This window comes from Coregonus lavaretus, assembly GCF_964263955.1.
Source record: "Coregonus lavaretus genome assembly, chromosome: 29".
Classification (NCBI taxonomy): Eukaryota; Metazoa; Chordata; class Actinopteri; order Salmoniformes; family Salmonidae; genus Coregonus; species Coregonus lavaretus.
In genome coordinates, this window is record NC_140016.1 from 8463523 (window position 1) to 8485162 (window position 21640).

At 45.6% G+C, this 21640-nt stretch overlaps 1 protein-coding gene across 1 annotated transcript in view; it reads left to right on the forward strand.

Moving 5' to 3' along the window:
• Positions 1-21640, forward strand: part of LOC311104647 (glutamate receptor 1-like) — a gene marked incomplete at both ends in the record, with an annotated part of 152495 nt that overhangs the window by 61934 nt on the left and 68921 nt on the right. Inside the window, one exon of the mRNA XM_084146500.1 lies at positions 722-775. Coding sequence (XP_084002626.1) covers positions 722-775 — 54 coding nt within the window. The remainder of the gene's footprint in view (positions 1-721; positions 776-21640) is intronic.

The following is a 21640-nucleotide window of genomic DNA, read 5'->3' on the forward strand; positions in this document are numbered from 1 at the left end:
AAGCCGGTAGCTTACTTTTATTTAGGTAAAACAGTGCATATATAACAATAACCTAGCAAATGACATAGGTGGTCACTCAATTAATAAAGCAAGCCGTTTTAACATTGGAACGCTGAAGATGCAGTGCAGATGTGCAAGATCAGGAACAGGCCTCCTACCTCGTGTTGGTCAGTGCACGAAGCTGGGCACAGTGCGCAGTTTGACTAGGATACTGATATTGCCTGGGTTGTTCGGCATGCAAAATTCCTTGTAGATCAATAACTGTCAACACAGTTACATGCAGTTGGACACTGAAGGAGAGGACGCATCAGTTGTCACAAAAGATGAGAGGTATTTTCGGAAGGTAGAAAGAACGTAATATGAGCAACAACAAAACATTGGAATTGCCGATTTGTAACGTTTCAATCGATTTTGCATGCTACATTTGGATCGGTTTGGGGTCTTAAATATTTGAATCGGGGATCGATGCATATCGGTGAATCTTTACAATCCCTACAATTTAACTAGCTGTTATGTTTAAATGCATTCATGGGATGAGACTACAGGAATGATTCTAATGAATATTCATATTTTAGAGTCTTGCTGTTACAATGTCTTACCCTAGTTGGTGTCTCTTCTGCCCTGGACAAGGTCACTACATGGGTACAATGTACTGAACACACACACACACACACAAACACACTAAAGTCATGTCTTTCTCTGCTCTGTGTGTGTGTTCCAGATCGTTGAACAGGGGAAGAATGCTAAGAGTTACCACTACATCCTGGCCAACCTGGTAAGATCTCTATCTCTCTCTCTCTCTCTCTCTCTCTCTCTCGCTCTCTCTCTCTCTCTCTCTCTCTCTCTCTCTCTCTCTCTCTCTCTCTCTCTCTCTCTCTCTCAATTTTCAATTTCAAGCTGCTTTATTGGCATGAAAAACATTAGTCAATATTGCCAAAGCAACAATGTATACACTATACATTGTAATAAAATAATAAAGAATATCAAATAATAATAAAACATGTTAGTAAATAATAATAAATAAATAACAACAATAAAATGGTAACAGTCAATAGTAGAAATATAATAAATATACAAATCTAAATATGGGAAATGAAACTATAACTAACTTATAACTAAATAATGGTCATCTTCACCATTATATCAGTACTACAACGACCATCATCATTACTACCACTACTACCACCACCATCATTAAACTGCCATCATTACCATTACCATACCACTACTATTTGGAATGATAAACAACAATAATAATGGTAATAACAATATTAGCAATAACAATAATAATAAGTACGTTACTATTTACTATGCAGATGTTATTATTCAGTGCCCCTCAGGCTATGGCAGGCAAATACATATTTGGCTGCAAGAGGAGCCATTGCTCCTTCGCCCATGAGTATTTTTAGTTTTTCCTCTGGGTTTAATAAGTTAAAATTTGGAATAAATGTTGTCATTTCTGTGAATAATGAATCTCTTTGTGAGGAATATTTATCACAGTAAAGGAGAAAGTGCATTTCTGTTTCTACCTCCCCTGTTGTGCAGTGACCACATACACACTCCTCTTTGGGTAGCCATGTCTTTTTATGTCTGCCGGTTTCTATTGCCAATTGATGGTCACTCAGCCTGTACTTGGTAAGGATCTGTCTCTGCTTCGTATCTCTGACAGAGAAGAGATAATCAGCCAATTCATATTCTCTGTTTAGGGTCAGATAGCAATTTAGTCGGCTTTGGGATTTTGTTTCGTTTTTCCAATGTTGTAAATATGAGTCCTTTGATTGGTTCATGATTTTGTTCATTGGAATTCTTTCTTTTGAAGCAGTGCTGGTGTCAGCTTGGTTGGTTAGGTCCAACACCAGCTGACTGAGAGGGCTCCTTTCTGGGCTCAGCTCTTGGGTTTGAAGTGCTTTAAATTGCAGACTTGAATTTGGATTTGAATTTAGATGTAGCCAACATTTTATGATATTTTCTGTATTTTCATTACTACTGGAAAGTGGCCCAATTCTGCCCTACATGCATGAGTTGGTGTATTTCTCTGAACTTGTAGAATTTTCCGACAGAATTCTGCATGTAGGGCTTCAATTGGATGTTTGTCCCACATTTTAAAGTCCAGTTTATTGAGTGGCCCCCAAACCTCACTTCCGTAAAGAGCTATTGGTAGGATTACACTATCAAATATTTTGGTCCAAATTCTAATTGGGATGTTGATTTTGAATAATTTCATTTTTATTGCATACAATGCTCTGCGGGCTTTTTCTTTGAGTGCATTCACTGCCATATTAAAGTTTCCCGATGCAAATATGGTCAGACCAAGGTATGTGTAATTTTTAGTGTGTTCAATTATGGTGTTGTTCAGGGTGAATTTATATTTGTGTTCCTGACATTTTTTTGGGAAAATCATGATTTCTGCCAGGGCCCAATTATGGCAATATTGCTCTAGAATGTTAAGGTTCTGTTGAAGACCTTCTTTGGTTGGTGATAGAAGTACCAAGTCATCAGCATATAGCAGGTATTTTACCTCTGTGTCAAATAGTGTGAGTCCTGGGGCTGGAGAATGGTCCAACATGTCTGCTAATTCATTGATATAAATGTTGAAAAGATTTGGACTCAAACTGCAGCCTCGTCTCACACCTCGACGTTGTGAAAATAATTATGTTCTTTGGTTTTTGATTTTTATTGCACACTTGTTTTCTGTGTACATACATTTTATTAAGTCATACACCTTACCACCAAGTCCACTTTGGAGAATTTTGTAGAATAGCCCTTCATGCCAAATAGAATCAAATGCTTTTTTAAAGTCAATAAAGCAAGCAAAGATCTTGCCCTCTTTTTTTTGGTGGACGTGTTTATTAATTAGTGTGTGTAAGGTGTATATATGGTCAGTAGTGCGATGGTTAGGGAGAAAGCCAATTTGACATTTACTTATTACATTTTTCTCTTGAAGAAAGGTTTGAATTCTTGAATTCAAAATGCTACAGAAAACCTTTCCCAAGTTGCTGTTTACGCAAATTCCCCTGTAATTATTAGGGTCTGATTTGTCTCCACTTTTGTGGATAGGGGAGATGAGCCCCTGGTTCCAGACATCAGGGAAGCAGCCAGAAGTTAAAACTATGTTGAACAACTTAAGCACAGCATTTTGCAACTCAGGTGTGCTGTTTTTCAGCATTTCATTTCTGATGTTATCTAGACCACAAGCCTTTTTTGATTTTATAGATTTGAGCTTTTCATTTAGTTCTTGTTGGGTTATTGGGTAATCTAATGGATTTTGGTTGTTTTTAATGACCGATTCAAGGATGTTCAATTTTTCTTGAATTTCTAATTGGTTCTGTTGTAAGTCTTTTTGTGGGATGGTTTTGTATAGATTATCAAAATAAGTTTTCCAAATTCCTTCATCTTGTATGGCTAATTCTTGTGGCTTGCTTAAATTGTTCTACATGTCCCAGAACTGATTTTGGTCAATTGCACTTTCAATTTCATCAAGTGTCTTGTTGGTATAATTCAATTTCTTGCGTTTTAGTGTATGTTTATACTGTTTCAGAGTTTCAAAGTAGTCATAGCGTAGATCTGGGTTGTTTTGCTGCTTATGTTTTTCATTTGACATTTGTCTTAGGTGTTTTCTAATTGTTTTAGTTTCTCTCTCTCTCTCTCTCCACTCTGCCCCAAGTGGGTGGAATCGTGCTTTGGTGATGAAATTTCACTTCCTTTTGTTATAAAATCAATTTTACCAAGACAAATATGATTCTTCATATTCTGAATCATTCAGTGGGGTCTTTCTCTAACATATCATTAACATTATATCCCCCCAAAAAGATTTAATAACCTAATACATCTGATAATAAACACTGAGCTCTGTTGACAGTTCGGTGGCACTTCTCACAGTAACCTTTGAGGATTTTACAAAAAGCCAAATTAGCATGACACGAGCTGAATTAAATGTAAAAGGCTTTGAAAATAAAAAGCTCAGTACGCCGTTGACATTTCACAGAGATACGCTTGTTTTTATGAGAAATATTCAAAAAATAACAGGAATTTCGCATAAATATGAAAAGTGTATACTAAAATACAAAAATACTACATGTCATGTCTCGAAATCCATATCTATCATACCTCTATGTTGTTTTATGTCCTCCTGATTGGAGAAGACAGATGATGAGTTCAACTTTGAGCCTGTCAGTTAGCCTTAACTCTGGAGAGCATCCAGCCTAGCTGATTCAATGCTATTTTCCTGGCTTTTTGAACACTTTTTTTTTCACTGGCCTCCATTGATTTAGTTACCGTGACCCTAATCTTTGCCGTCCTACAAGGGTAAAAACTCCAATAACTTTTGAACAGATTATGATAGAGACATGAGGTTTGAAACATTGGTTTTCTCAGAGGAGTATCTACACAATTTAATATATGATTTTACCCATTGGTCAAAAGATGCGTTTCTGATTTGCCACCCTACATCTAACTGGAAAGATGCATGAGAAGCACCAAATCAGTTTCAGGTTTCTCTGAAGGGATACAACAGATCTGTCTTGAAAAAAAAAAAAGAGATTTTTTAAAAATATGTTCCACTGACTAACTCTAGGACTGTTCTTTTTGTAGGACCTCTACACACTCTCTGTATAGACGTCTCTGTAGTCTACTGAGTCAGACCATTCATACTGCCACTAATAACCTGCTGCTGGTAGAGCCTTAGAAGAGGAACGCAAACCCCTGCCTTGATTGGCTGACTGTGTTGAAATGCTGCAGAGCACACACACACACACACACATACACTCAGCCGCCAGCCACTGAGAGACAGACAGACAGACAGTAGAGGGTCAGTGAGTAAATGTGTGCAGGGTAATGTGCATTAGCTGTCTTTGTCTGCTATGGTCGTCCCAGGGCACTGCTCATACAACCTCACCATAGACACTAAATACAGCAGAAAATTGATATCAACAGAAAGTATGGTCTGTGTCCCAAATGGCACCCTATTCCCTTTATAGTGCACTACTTTTCCCTTTGTAGTGGACTATATAGGGAATAGGGTGCCATTTGGGACACATCCATGGTAATAACAACATTAATATGCTGGCTCACTGCTGGGATTTTATGATTATCTCAATATCCCTCTCATCTGGTCAGTTTGTTAGATTGAAGTGTAAATGATAAAGCTGTGAAAGCAATAAAGTCTAGAATGCAAACTGCCTGCGATCTCCATAATGGCTCTATTAAAATTACTTTTCTGTGTCCTACCTTAGCGCAGCTACCTTATTTACGTGTGTGTGTGTGTGCCTGCTTGGGGGGGGGGGGGGGGGGGGGGGAGTGTGTTTGCATGTCTCTGTGTGTGTCTCCATCTCTTAGTCTTTCTGTGTGTGTCTAGGAGGTCTATATCAAATGTTTCCACTCCGTGTCCGTGAGGAGCGGTTTCTATAGTAATCTGCTCAGCTCAGTGCACTGCATTAGCTAACACATGGAGCAGATAAATATACATCTCTTCTTATCTTCTCTCTCCTTCTCTCTCTCTCCTCTGACCATTCAACTGAGACATATGCACACCTGGTTGGGCTGGTACTTCAGGGAGAAAGAGGAGAGGAGAGAGGACAGCGGAGGAGATGAGAGGGAGAGGAGAGGAGAGGAGATGAGAGGGAGAGGGGGTGCGAGGAGGGGGTGCGAGGAGGGTGGAGAGGGAGAGGAGTAGGGGGTGAAAGGAACAGGCCCATTAGGCATAAGGAGGAGAGAAGGGGGAGAGGAGAGGAGAGGGGGTGCGAGGAGGGTGGCGAGGGAGAGGAGTAGGGGGTGAAAGGAACAGGCCCATTAGGCATAAGGAGGAGAGAAGGGGGAGAGGAGAGGAGAGGAGAGGAGAGGAGAGGAGAGGAGAGGAGAGGAGAGGAGAGGAGAGGAGAGGAGAGGAGAGGAGAGGAGAGGAGAGGAGAGGAGAGGAGAGGAGAGGAGAGGAGAGGAGAGGAGAGGAGAGGAGAGAAAGACAAGAGATCTCTGATTGATGGCGTTAAGAATACCAGACCTCAGAAAGTTTCATCAAAGAAGAGGGCAGGCAGGGATCAATGTAATAAGGGTTGCTGGTGGTGATGGACCTTCTATCAGACAGAAAGTCACAGTCGGAGGCTGAAGTTCAGAGCGGTTGACAGCACTTCCAATCACAAAGATCTGAGGATACAGAGTTCACTTGTTCTGTCTCCTGCTGTACATCAGTATTTCTGTCTCTGTGTGTGACTGCTTCTGTCTGTATATCAGTCTTTCTGTGTCTCTGTGTGTGACTGCTTCTGTCTGTACATCAGTCTTTCTGTGTCTCTGTGTGTGACTACTTCTGTCTGTACATCATTCTTTCTATGTCTGTGTGTGACTGCTTCTGTCTGTACATCAGTCTTTCTGTGTCTGTGTGTGACTGCTTCTGTCTGTACATCAGTTTTTCTGTGTCTCTGTGTGTGACTGCTTCTGTCTGTACATCAGTCTTTCTGTGTCTGTGTGTGACTGCTTCTGTCTGTACATCAGTCTTTCTGTGTCTGTGCGTGACTGCTTCTGTCTGTACATCAGTCTTTCTGTGTCTGTGCGTGACTGCTTCTGTCTGTACATCAGTCTTTATGTGTCTCTGTGTGACTGCTTCTGTCTGTACATCAGTCTTTCTGTGTCTCTGTGTGACTGCTTCTGTCTGTACATCAGTCTTTCTGTGTCTCTGTGTCACTGCTTCTGTCTGTACATCAGTCTTTCTGTGTCTCTGTGTGTCACTGCTTCTGTCTGCATCATCAGTCTTTCTGTGTCTCTGTGTGTGACTGCTTCTGTCTGCATCATCAGTCTTTCTGTGTCTCGGTGTGTGACTGCTTCTGTCTGCATCAGACAGATTTTCTGCTGAGGGCCTGAATCTGCCTTCTGTCTCTCTCTAGTTCTGTCTCTCTCTACCTACTCTCTCTGTCTCCCCCCTCTCTGCCTTCTCTTTCTCCCTCCCCCATCCCTCTCTCTTTTCTCTCTCCCCCCCTCTGTCTCTATGTCTCTCTCTCTCTCTCTCTCTCTCTCTCTCTCTCTGTCTCTCAATTTCAATTCAAGGGGCTTTATTGGCATGGGAAACATGGGAAACATATGTTTACATTGCCAAAGCAAGTGAAGTAGATAGTTTTAAAAAAGTGAAATAAACAATAGAAATTAACAGTAAACATTACACTCAGAAGTTCCAAAAGAATAAAGACATTTCAAATGTCATATTATGTCTATATACAGTGTTGTAGCGATGTGCAAATTAGTGAAAGTACAAAAGGGAAAATAAATAAATATGGGTTGTATTTACAATGGTGTTTATTCTTCACTGGTTGCCCTTTTCTTGTGGCAACAGGTCACAAATCTTGCTGCTGTGATTGCACACTGTGGTATTTCTCCCAAGAGATATGGGAGTTGATCAAAATTGGATTTGTTTTCTAATTCTTTGTGGGTCTGTGTAATCTGAGGGAAATATGTGTCTCTAATATGGTCATACATTTGGCAGGAGGTTAGGAAGTGCAGCTCAGTTTCCACCTCCATTTTGTGTGCAGTGTGCACATAGCCTGTCTTCTCTTGAGAGCCAGGTCTGCCAACGGCGACCTTTCTCAATAGCAAGGCTATGCTCACTGAGTCTGTACATAGTCAAAGCTTTCCTTAATTTTGGTCAGGTTTTCTGCCACTGTGTACTCTCTGTTTAGGGCCAAATAGCATTCTAGTTTGCTCTGTTTTTTTGTAAATTCTTTCCAATGTGTCAAGTAATTATCTTTTTGTTTTCTCATGATTTGGCTGGGTCTAATTGTGTTGCTGTCCTGGGGCTCTGTGGGGTCTGTTTGTGTTTGTGAACAGAGCATCAGGACCAGCTTGCTTAGAGGGCTCTTCTCCAGGTTAATTTCTCTGTAGGTGATGGCTTTGTTATGGAAGGTTTGGGAATCGCTTCCTTTTAGGTGGTTGTAGAATTTAACGTCTCTTTTCTGGATTTTGATCATTAGCGGGTATCGGCCTAATTCTGCTTTGCATGCATTACTTGGTGTTTTACGTTGTACACTGAGGATATTTTTGCAGAAATCTGCATGCAGAGTTTCGATTTGGTGTTGGACCCCAGACCTCACAACCATAAAGGGCAATGGATTCTATAACTGATTCAATTATTTTTTGTCAGATCCTAATTGGTATGTCGAATTTTATGTTCCTTTTGATGGCGTAGAAGGCCCTTCTTGCCTTGTCTCTCAGATTTTTCACAGCTTTGAGGAAGTTACCTGTGGCGCTGATGTTTAGGCCGAGGTATGTATCGTTTTTTTGTGTGCTCTAGGACAACAGTGTCTAGATGGAATTTGTATTCGTGGTCCTGGCAACTGGACCTTTTTTGGAGCACCATTATTTTAGTCTTACTGAGATTTACTGTCAGGGCCCAGGTCTGACAGAATTTGTGCTACTGTAGGCCCTCCGTGGTTGGGGACAGAAGCACCAGATCATCAGCAAACAGTAGACATTTGACTTCAGATTCTAGTAAGGTGAGGCCGGGTGCTGCAGACTGTTCTAGTGTCCTCGCCAATTCGTTGATATACATGTTGAAGAGGGTGGGGCTTAAGCTGCAGCCCTGTCTCACCCCTCGGCCCTGTGGAAAGAAATGTGTGTGCCTCATGATTGAGCATAGCTCTGTTCAAGTAGAGTGTGATTTTGCTGTGATCTGATAGGGGTGTCAGTGGACTGACTGTGAACACTCTAAGAGACTCTGGGTTGAGGTCAGTGATAAAGTAGTCTACAGTACTACTGCCAAGACATGAGCTATATGTGTTCCTACCGTAGGAGTCCCCTCGAAGCCTACCATTGACTATGTACATACCCAGCGTCCGACAGAGCTGCAGGAGTTGTGATCCGTTTTTGTAGGTTATGTTGTCGTAGCTGTGTCTACGGGGGCATTGGGGGAGGGAATGCTGTCACCTCCAGGTAAGTGTCTGTCCCCCTGTGTGCTGAGGGTGTCAGGTTCTTGTCCAGTTCTGGCATTTAGGTCGCCACAGACTAGTACATGTCCCTGGGTCTGGAAGTGGTTGATCTCCCCCTCTAGGATGGAGAAGCTGTCTTCATTAAAGTATGTATATTCTATTGGGGGGGATATAGGTAGCACACATGAGGACATTTTTCTCTGTTGAGATCATTTCCTTATTAATTTCTAGCCAGATGTAAAATGTTCCTGTTTTGACTCATTTAAAAGAGTGGGTTAGGTCTGCTCCAAACTAAATTAGCTTACCCCCTGAGTCCCTTCCCTGTTTCACACCTGGTCGTTTTGTGGATGGGACTACCAGCTCTCTGTAACCTCGAGGGCAACCAGTGGGTCCATCTCCTCTATACCATGTTTCTTGTAGGAAGACAATGTCTGTATTTCTGATTTATTTGGTGAAGTCTGGCTTCCTGCTCTTTAGGCCAAAGGCAGATGACCTCAGGCCTTGTATATTCCAGGATGAGATAGTAAAAGCTTTGTGTTCCATAGTGTATTTTTGTGTGGTTTATGCCCGGACCATTACAGTAGGTGTGATCAGAGCATGTTGAGCGTCTGATACATACCTCTTAGGTTGCAGGATGGTGCTTGGCCGGGTGTAATAGTGGGGGTTGGGCCTGTTGCTCTGCTCACGGCCTGGGCATCTCTCTCTCGCGCTCTCTCTGTCGCTCTCTCTCTCTCCGTCTCTCTCTCCAATGTGTTTATCCCAATGGGTCAAAGCAGGACATACTGTTTTATATGAGTACAGTGTACAGTGATGTTAAAAAAATAATTGCCCCATTTCTAAATTTCTCTACTTTTGCATATTTTTGATACTGAATGTTATCAGATCTTCACCCTAATCCTAATATTAAATACATGGAACCTGAGTGAACAAATAACACAACAATTACATACTTATTTCATAAACAAAGTTATGGAACATCCAATGCCCCTGTGTGAAAAAGTAATTGCCCCCTTACACTCAATAACTGGTTGTGCCACCTTTAGCTGCAATGACTACAACCAACCGCTTCTCGTAGTTGTTGATCAGTCTCTCACGTCGCTGTGGAGTAATTTTGGCCCACTCTTGGACGAGATGGGTCCCATTATATCTGGCGAAAACCAAACACTGCATTCCACAGTAAGAACATACCAATGGTCAAGCATGGTGATGGTTTGAGGATGCTTTGCTGCCTCAGGACCTGGATGACTTGCCTTAATAGAAGGAACCATGGATTCTAAAATAGAACACTGAGTTCAATAGTGTTCTAGAAACACACCCCTCAAAGGAGAATCAGAGTAATTATGTACCACAGAGCAGTGTTGTAGTACTCCAGACCACAGAGCAGTGTTGTAGTACTCCAGACCACAGAGCAGTGTTGTAGTACTCCAGACCACAGAGCAGTGTTGTAGTACTCCAGACCACAGAGCAGTGTTGTAGTACTCCAGACCACAGAGCAGTGTTGTAGTACTCCAGACCACAGAGCAGTGTTGTAGTACTCCAGACCACAGAGCAGTGTTGTAGTACTCCAGACCACAGAGCAGTGTTGTAGTACTCCAGACCACAGAGCAGTGTTGTAGTACTCCAGACCACAGAGCAGTGTTGTAGTACTCCAGACCACAGAGCAGTGTTGTAGTACTCCAGACCACAGAGCAGTGTTGTAGTACTCCAGACCACAGAGCAGTGTTGTAGTACTCCAGACCACAGAGCAGTGTTGTAGTACTCCAGACCACAGAGCAGTGTTGTAGTACTCCAGACCACAGAGCAGTGTTGTAGTACTCCAGACCACATATTGAGTGTCTCGGTCTTGTCTCAGTGTCGGATACATTTGTACTCGGTCTTGACTCGGTCTCAGACATTGAGGACTTGCAGAGTAAAAAACTCATAATTATCAGCTTCCATTCAGTCAGCGCATAAATCCGCTTCGCCAGGCCAAATATATGCACTCCTTTCTTGAAACATATCTTAACAGCCTTTATATCTATTATAGACATGTTTGCGCAGTGGTGAACCTATAGGCCTTCAGTGTGTGACAGGTTCGTGATTCTGAAAGGACAGCAACCGTGATACCAGCGCACTCATGTAGGAGTGCACTTTTTGTCAAACAAAAAGGGCCAGTGCTGTAGTGGAGGGTATACGCAGGTATAAGCCGTATACCCACTTTTTGTTCAGTGGGCATGCTTATACTCACTTCTTAATCCCAACTGATGCGTATATAGTAGTGTAGTGGAGGTATATGACTTATCAATGACGTAGTACAATAGAGAAATCATGCACAAAGTAGCCTACACAATCGCAAAGCACGTGAAATATATTCACATGCACGCCGCGCACAGCCTAGTTTCAGCGGAATATAATCTGCAGGCAGCAATAGTGTGCAGCTCTCATCTGGTTTTGGCATGGAGCAGCTCACAGACGAATGACATCGGTAGCCGGCATGCATGTGAATATGGATGGGCCTGGGTGGACATGGATGGGCCTGGGTGGACAGAGGCCAACCCACTGGGGAGCCAGACCCTGACAGGCCAACTCAATCAGATAGATGTGGTTTAAGCATTGTTGTGGATTTAGTCCATCATTTATTTATTTTATTCTATAAAAAAAGGTGGGATTTTGAGAGTGAAAATCTGAAAAAAAATCTATAGGAAAACTCATAAAAAAACATAGGAAACATTTTTCACACATGGTGCCTTTCCTTCGCTGGGCAAGCTGTTTGGGAACTTTTTGGCAAAGTTATAGTATATCCACTTCTCCAGGCACCACTACACCACTGCATAGGGCCAATGGAAAGACAGAGGTCACACACAGCATGATGTTCAAGGATAAGCAGTCCATAAACTCAGACATAATAAGCCAGTAGGTCCCAATCATAAGAATACAAAAACACAACCATTAAGCATTTCCCAATGGAAATGTACAACTATTACTTCCCATTGCAAAAAACATTTCACGTTTAGCACACAAAGTAACCGGTGACCTAAAGTTTATAGTCTAACTGACAGCGTTTTAACTACTTTGCAGATATGAAACAAACAGACAATCAATATTGCTATCAGGTTGTAAATCAGATGGTCCGGTACATTGTTTGCTATCTCCATTCGGGATGCACTGTTTCAGTTTCAATGACTCAATTTTCTGGACAAAAATGGACGAATGTAACTAAGGCTGGGAATGTCAACACAATCAAACTAGCAAGGGCAATGATCACAAGTCATTCATAACATGGCTAATAGGCTAGCGTATCTATTTATGTAGTAAGCTAAAAACACAGAGGCTAACTTTAGCTAGATAGCTAGCTAGCTAGCTAGCTGCTAGGAGTATGTCATGTCATGCCAATGGAGGAGTGAGTGCGTGACTGACTTTTTCCCCTCAAATCGTTTTTCGGTGGCTATACACAGCTAGAGATGCAGGTGTCATTTGGTTAGCTAGCAAGAACTTGAACGACTGCTATACAGTTAGCATATCTCTTGCGTTCGCAAATTCACTCTGGCTATCTACTCCGATTTCAGAGCACTCTCATCTGAGTGTGCCAGAGCGCAGAACAACTGACACATTTACGAACGCGCAACACTTGCTGAATATGATCGGTGTCAGAGTGAGGTGTTATCTCATTTGTCTCTGGAAGTACCTAGCTAACAAGCTAGCCAACTTTAGCCAGTTAGCTTGGGTGCTTGGTTTGGACAAGCATGCATTGGCTGGCAAGCTGCAGAAGGACGAGGAGGCAACTACCTGTAAACACACAGTCCAGTTCAAAGTGAATGATGGCAGGCCCGTGTGGCAAATGGCTTGTTTGTATACATCTTTTTTTAAATGTCATGTTCTTCCTGGGGCTGTATATGAACAGATTTTAATAAGATTTCATGTTGCTAAAATACTGTCAGTTCCACTTTAAATGCAACAATGTTTCACACACACATAAGTTATTTTCAAAGAGATGGCTAACAACAGTAAGCTTGCTGCAATAAAAAACACAGTTCCACTCACCAGATGATGATCATTTGAAACTTTACTTCTTGTTGAAAGTTACTCTTGAAAAGAGAGAAGATAACAAATTAGCAACAACATCATTTTTAATAACACCTGCTGCAGCCGCTGCAAACTAGCCGACAACAAAAGCTAGCTAGCTAGACCGTGGGAAAACTACTGCTCGCTATTGCGCAGTGACCTGTTGGCCTTCAATTTTCCATAAATTTTAGTAAAAATGGTTCCACTCATTAAGTCAAAATGTGATTGGTTGATTCCACTGTCACTCCAAAATTTTGCCCTAATACAGTTGAATGGCAGATGGCTTTGTCTAGCTTCTGATGGCCTAGCCAATGGCTAACTTTGCTAGCTAGATTTATCTCCCCAGTGACCAGCAAAGAAAAATCCTGATTGGAATTTTTTTTCTCTTCAGTGTTAACCCTTTACTTTCCAACAAAAACTGAAGAGATTAAATTAGAACATCATTTAAAATAATAATATAATTATTATTATATTATTATAATCATTATTGTATAAATCCTTAGCCCTTCTCTGAAGGCGTAGAAGGCCCATTGTTCCCCACTGTGTTTGGGTTAGTAATAATTTGTTGAGTGGCTCTATTTTCGCTCAGCATGCATTTTTTTTCACTATTCTGAATGTCTAAAGAATCCTTAAATTGTTCTGAAATATGAACACAGGACATTTTGAACTCTTATTATGGTGGTCTTGACTCTGACTCAATTTGCTCCGGGCATGGTCTTGAATCGGTCTCGCTTTAGGTGGTCTCGAACACAACACTGCCACAGAGCCTAGCAGCAGTTCCAGAGGTGTGCTTCCATTGTGTTCCACAGTGTTGAAGGGTTCCAGGGAAGTGGTTCTATTCTACTTCACAGCACGGAGGTCCAGGATTAACACAACTCTATCAGGGATTAAACCTAGACCTCTCCCTCAACTGATCTTGTCTGTTTCATTCTCACCTTCTTCCTTCTCCCTCGTTACTTATTTCTTTTCAGGCTGGGGCTGGGATAAGAGCCTGCTCTGAGGGATTTACCCTTTTCATTAAGAGATTGACCCTGGCATTCTCTCATTCTCTCCCTGCTTTAGTTTAAACCAGGAATTACAATGTACTGCTTTGGCCTTTATACAGAACACTCTCTCATTATACACTTAACAATTCTCCCTCATTTCTCTTGTGCAGTTTTTTTTTCTCTCTCTCTCTCTCTCTCTCTCTCTCTCTCTCTCTCTCTCTCTTTCTCTCTCTCTCTCTCTCTCTCTCTCTCTCTCTCTCTCTCTCTCTCTCTCTCTTTCTCTCTCTCCTCTCTCTCTACTTCTCTCTCGCTCTCTCTCTCTCCTCTCTCTCCTTCTCACATTCTCGATGTAGCAAATAACTTATGCACCTCAGATCTGATTATGATTTTATCTCTGAATATTGATCTCTCACATCTCTCTCTCTCTCTCTCTCTCTCTCTCTCTCTCTCTCTCTCTCTCTCTCTCTCTCTCTTCTCTCTCTCTCTCTCTCTCTCTCTCTCTCTCTCTCTCTCTCTCTCTCTCTCTCTCTCTTTCTCTCTCTCCTCTCTCTCTACTTCTCTCTCGCTCTCTCTCTCTCCTCTCTCTCCTTCTCACATTCTCGATGTAGCAAATAACTTATGCACCTCAGATCTGATTATGATTTTATCTCTGAATATTGATCTCTCACATTTCATATTTTAGTTATTTCAGATTTCCACTCCCTGCAGTATTAGCGTTACACCCAAGGTAATTTATTTTACCACTGAAGTAGTTAGTATTCTATGAACAGAAGCATACTGCCACTGTCAGTGATGCTGTAGGTGGGTGTAGTGGTGGAATCAAGCGCAGGACACCGAAGTACAGTCCAAAAGACTTTAGTGAAAATCCACAAGGGAAAAATGAACAAACTTGCCCGAAGGCGAAACTCCGCACGTAGGCGACAAAACAAAACGGGCGCACTACACAGGTGCGTCAAACGCTCCAACACAGTGGAGAATAGCTCAACCGAGCGATATAGTATACACGACCAGCAACGCACGACAGAAATAAAGCAATCACACACAACACTAGACAAACACAACGAGAAACTTATAGGACACTAATTACACTAAACGATAACAGGTGTCACAACAAACAGACAAAAGCAAACGAACATAGAAACATGCAACGGTGGCAGCTAGTATTCCGGAGACGACGAACGCCGAAGCCTGCCCGAGCAAGGAAGAGAGGCAGCCTCGGCCGAAACCGTGACAGTACCCCCCCCTTGACGCGCGGCTCCAGACGTGCGCCGACTCCGGCCTCGGGGACGACCAGGAGGACGCGGAGCAGGGTGCGTCGGGTGCCCACGATGGAATTCCGTCAGGAGAGACGGGTCCAAAATGTCTCTCCTCGGCACCCAGCACCGTTCCTCCGGACCGTACCCCTCCCACTCCACTAGATATTGGAGACCCCCCATCCGACGTCTCGAATCCAAGATGGACCGCACGGAGTACGCCGGTGCCCCCTCGATGTCCAATGGGGGCGGAGGAGTCTCCCTGATCTCACTTTCTTGGAGTGGGCCAGCTACCACCGGCCTGAGAAGAGACACATGGAACGAGGGGTTAATACTTTTATATTCAACAGGTAGTTGTAATTTGTAACACACCTCGTTCAACCTTCTCAGGACTTTAAATGGACCTACAAACCGCCGACCCAGTTTCCGACAGGGCAGGCGGAGGGGCAGGTTTCTGGTAGAGAGCCAGACTCGATCACCAGGTGCGTACACCGGTCCCTCACTGCGGTGGAGATCGGCGCTCGCCTTATGACGACGGAGGGCCCGCTGCAGGTGGACGTGTGCAGCGTTCCATGTCTCCTCCGAGCGCCGCGCCCACTCATCCACCGCAGGAGCCTCGATCTGGCTCTGCTGCCAAGGTGCCAGAACCGGCTGGTAACCTAACACACATTGAAAAGGGGTTAGGTTAGTGGAGGAATGGCGTAGGGAATTCTGGGCCATTTCGGCCCAGGGAACGTACCTTGCCCACTCCTCCGGCCGATCCTGGCAGTATGTTCTAAGAAACCTCCCCACATCCTGGTTCACGCGTTCCACCTGCCCATTACTCTCCGGGTGGTAACCCGAGGTGAGGCTCACCGAGACCCCCAACCGCTCCATAAAAGCTCTCCAGACTCTGGAGGTAAATTGGGGACCTCGATCAGACACAATATCCTCGGGTACCCCGTAGTGCCGGAACACATGGGTGAATAGTGCTTCGGCGGTTTGCAGGGCAGTAGGAAGGCCCGGCATAGGGAGCAAACGACAGGCCTTAGAAAACCGGTCCACAACGACCAGTATAGTGGTATTCCCCTGTGAAGGAGGAAGGTCAGTGAGGAAATCCACGAGAGGTGAGACCATGGTCGTTGTGGAACGGGCAGGGGTAGTAACTTACCCCTAGGCAGATGTCTAGGCGCCTTACACTGGGCGCACACCGAGCAGGAGGAAACATAAACCCTCACATCCCTCGCCAACGTGGGCCACCAGTACTTGGCACTAAGAGAGTGCACTGTCCGGCCGATACCAGGGTGTCCAGAGGAGGGTGACGTGTGAGCCCAATTGATCAATCGATCCCGAACCTCGAGCGGAACGTACTTCCGACCCTCCGGGCATTGCGGTGGACTAGGGTCGGTGCGTAACGCCCGCTCGAGTTCAGCATCGACCTCCCACACTACCGGTGCCACCAGACACGACTCCGGCAGTATGGGAGTGGGCTCCACGGACCTCTCCTCCGTGTCATACCGCCGAGACAGTGCGTCTGCCTTACCGTTCTGTGACCCAGGGATGTACGTGATCTTAAATGTGAACCGGGTCAAAAACATATTCCACCTCGCCTGGCGAGGGTTCAGCCTCCTCGCTGCCCGGATGTACTCCAGGTTACGGTGGTCCGTCAAAATGAGGAAAGGGTGTTGAGCCCCCTCAAGCCAGTGCCTCCACACCTTTAGGGCCTGTACTACGGCTAACAGCTCCCTGTCCCCCACGTCATAGTTTCGCTCCGCCGGACTGAGCTTCTTGGAATAGAAGGCACAGGGGCGGAGTTTAGGTGGCGCGCCGGACCGTTGCGACAGCACGGCTCCTATACCGGCCTCTGACGCGTCCACCTCTACCTGAAATGGCAAAGAGGGATCCGGATGCGCCAGCACCGGAGCCGAGGTAAACAGGTCCTTCAGCCTCCCAAACGCCCTGTCCGCCTCGGCTGACCACTGCAGACGCACCGGACCCCCCTTCAAAAGAGACATTATGGGAGCTGCCACCTGTCCAAAACCCCGGATAAACCTCCGGTAATAATTCGCAAACCCCAAAAACTGCTGCACCTCCTTCACAGTGGTTGGCGTTTGCCAATTACGCACGGCCGACACCCGGTCTACCTCCATCTTCACCCCTGACGCAGACAACTGATAACCCAAAAAGGAGACCGACTCCTGGAAGAACAGACACTTCTCTGCCTTGACATACAGGTCGTGCTCCAACAGCCTCCGCAACACTTGGCGCACCAGGGCCACATGCTCGACTCGGGTAGGCGAGTACACGAGAATGTCATCGATGTACACGACCACCCCCTGCCCCTGCATGTCCCTGAAGATCTCATCCACGAACGATTGGAAAACTGAAGGAGCGTTCATCAACCCGTATGGCATGACGAGATACTCGTAATGGCCCGAGGTGGTACTAAAGGCTGTCTTCCATTCATCGCCCTCCCTAATGCGCACCAAGTTGTACGTGCTCCTGAGATCTAATTTAGTGAAGAAACGCGCCCCGTGCAATGACTCCGTCATGGTCGCAATCAGCGGGAGTGGATAACTGTACTTCACCGTGATCTGATTGAGACCACGGTAATCAATGCACGGGCGTAATCCTCCATCCTTTTTCTTCACAAAAAAGAAACTCGAGGACGCAGGGGAAGTGGAGGGCCGTATGTATCCTTGTCTCAGAGATTCGTCTATGTACGTCTCCATAGCTCTCTTCTCCTCCTGAGACAGAGGATACACATGGCTCCGTGGGAGCGCAGCTCCTGCCTGGAGGTCTATCGCACAATCTCCCTGCCTATGGGGAGGCAACTGCGTCGCCCTCGACTTACTGAACACAATAGCCAAATCCCCATACTCAGGGGGAACGTGCAATGCGGGCACCTGGTTTGGACTCTCCACCGAGGTAGCCCCTACGGAAACGCCTAAACATCGACCCACACACTGGGCAGACCACTCCATCAGAGCCCTCTCCTGCCACGAAATAGATGGGTTATGGGTACTCAACCAGGGCATGCCCAGCACCACCGGATACGCAGGCGAGTCGATCAGAAATAGCTGGATCATCTCCTGATGACCCCCCTGCGCACACATCCTAAGTGGCGCAGTGACCTCCCTGATCAAGCCCGCACCCAACGGACGGCTATCTAGGGCATGAACGGGGAAGGGGACGTCAACAGGAAGAAGGGGAATCCCTAAGGCTAAACAAAACTTCTTATCAACAAAATTCCCAGCCGCGCCTGAATCTACCAGCGCCTTATGCTGGGAATGAGGTGCTACCTGTGGAAAACGCACAGGTATACAGAAATGTGCAACAGAGAGCTCTGGGTGAGTGAGGCGCCTACTCACCTGGAAGGACTCCCCAGTGCGGGACCTGTCGTCCTCTCCCCTAGGAGGCCATCCCCAGCACCTAGCTGCGGTGTGTCCTCCCCGACCACAGTTGGTGCAGGAGATGGACCCCCTCGTAAGCCGACCCCTCCTCTCTCTAGCGCCAGCGCCCCCGAGCTCCATGGGGCACGGCTCGGAGGCGCTGGAGGGTGAAATGGACGGACCCCCCTCGGGACGTCCGCGGGTAGCTAGCAGGTTATCCAGCCTGATGGACATGTCGACCAACTGGTCGAACGAGAGGCTGGTGTCCCTACAGGCCAGCTCCCTACGGACGTCCTCGCGTAGACTACATCGGTAGTGATCGATGAGAGCCCAGTCATTCCACCCTGCATCCGCCGCTAGAGTACGGAATTCCAAGGCGAACTCCTGGGCACTCCTCTTCCCCTGCCGGAGGCAGACCAGACGCTCCCCCGCCGCTTTCCCCTCCGGGGGATGGTCAAACACCGCCCTGAAGCGGAGGGAGAACTCGTCGTAGGTGATGGTGTTCGCGTCGATCCTCCTCCACTCTGCGTTGGCCCATTCCAACGCCTTCCCGGAAAGGCAGGAGATCAGGGCGGACACGCTCTCGTGTCCCGAGGGCGCCGGGTGCACGGTGGCCAGGTAAAGCTCCACCTGGAGAAGGAATCCCTGACACCCGGCTGCGGTCCCATCGTAGGCCCTCGGGAGCGAGAGTCGAACTCCTCTGGGTTCCGGAGCGGGAATGGGCTGACTTGCCGATGGTGCTGGCAGGGAGGATGGCGGTGGAGAAGTCCCTCGGGTCTCCCAGCCTCGGATGGTGGTGATCACCTCCTGCAGTGCGGACCCCATCCGCAGGATCTGGTCACTCTGTTCGCGGACCCTGTCCTCCAGCGTCGCCTGTGCTGCTGCGGCTCCTGCTGATTCCATTCTAGAAGGTGTGTGATTTTGTCAGTGATGCTGTAGGTGGGTGTAGTGGTGGAATCAAGCGCAGGACACCGAAGTACAGTCCAAAAGACTTTAGTGAAAATCCACAAGGGAAAAATGAACAAACTTGCCCGAAGGCGAAACTCCGCACGTAGGCGACAAAACAAAACGGGCGCACTACACAGGTGCGTCAAACGCTCCAACACAGTGGAGAATAGCTCAACCGAGCGATATAGTATACACGACCAGCAACGCACGACAGAAATAAAGCAATCACACACAACACTAGACAAACACAACGAGAAACTTATAGGACACTAATTACACTAAACGATAACAGGTGTCACAACAAACAGACAAAAGCAAACGAACATAGAAACATGCAACGGTGGCAGCTAGTATTCCGGAGACGACGAACGCCGAAGCCTGCCCGAGCAAGGAAGAGAGGCAGCCTCGGCCGAAACCGTGACAGCCACTCACCTACAGTGGGGAGAACAAGTATTTGATACACTGCCGATTTTGCAGGTTTTCCTACTTACAAAGCATGTAGAGGTCTGTAATTTTTATCATACGTACACTTCAACTGTGAGAGACGGAATCTAAAACAAATATCCAGAAAATCACATTGTATGATTTTTAAGTAATTAATTTGCATTTTATTGCATGACATAAGTATTTGATACATCAGAAAAGCAGAACTTAATATTTGGTACAGAAACCTTTGTTTGCAATTACAGAGATCATACGTTTCCTGTAGGTCTTGACCAGGTTTGCACACACTGCAGCAGGGATTTTGGCCCACTCCTCCATACAGACCTTCTCCAGATCCTTCAGGTTTCGGGGCTGTCGCTGGGCAATACGGACTTTCAGCTCCCTCCAAATATTTTCTATTGGATTCAGGTCTGGAGTCTGGCTAGGCCACTCCTGGACCTTGAGATGCTTCTTACGGAGCCACTCCTTAGTTGCCCTGGCTGTGTGTTTCGGGTCGTTGTCATGCTGGAAGACCCAGCCACGACCCATCTTCAATGCTCTTACTGAGGGAAGGAGGTTGTTGGCCAAGATCTTGCGATACATGGCCCCATCCATCCTCCCCTCAATATGGTGCAGTCGTCCTGTCCCCTTTGCAGAAAAGCATCCCCAAAGAATTATGTTTCCACCTCCATGCTTCACGGTTGGGATGGTGTTCTTGGGGTTGTACTCATCCTTCTTCTTCCTCCAAACACGACGAGTGGAGTTTAGACCAAAAAGCTCTATTTTTGTCTCATCAGACCACATGACCTTCTCCCATTCCTCCTCTGGATCATCCAGATGGTCATTGGCAAACTTCAGACGAGCCTGGACATGCGCTGGCTTGAGCAGGGGGACCTTGCGTGTGCTGCAGGATTTTAATCCATGACGGCGTAGTGTGTAACTAATGGTTTTCTTTGAGACTGTGGTCCCAGCTCTCTTCAGGTCATTGACCAGGTCCTGCCGTGTAGTTCTGGGCTGATCCCTCACCTTCCTCATGATCATTGATGCCCAACGAGTTGAGATCTTGCATGGAGCCCCAGACCGAGGGTGATTGACTGTCATCTTGAACTTCTTCCATTTTCTAATAATTGCGCCAACAGTTGTTGCCTTCTCACCAAGCTGCTTGCCTAATATCCTGTAGCCCATCCCAGCCTTGTGCAGGTCTACAATTTTATCCCTGATGTCCTTACACAGCTCTCTGGTCTTGGCCATTGTGGAGATGTTGGAGTCTGTTTGATTGAGTGTGTGGACAGGTGTCTTTTATACAGGTAACGAGTTCAAACAGGTGCAGTTAATACAGGTAATGAGTGGAGAACAGGAGGGCTTCTTAAAGAAAAACTAACAGGTCTGTGAGAGCCGGAATTCTTACTGCTTGGTAGGTGATCAAATACTTATGTCATGCAATAAAATGCAAATTAATTACTTAAAAATCATACAATGTGATTTTCTGGATATTTTGTTTTAGATTCCGTCTCTCACAGTTGAAGTGTACCTATGATAAAAATTACAGACCTCTACATGCTTTGTAAGTAGGAAAACCTGCAATATCGGCAGTGTATCAAACACTTGTTCTCCCCATTCCTCTATATTCCTACACAATGCTTGGTTTTAAATCTAACACTGTGAGCTGTAGGAAACATATTTACCCAAATCTCCTGTTGAAAAAGTAGCCTTCA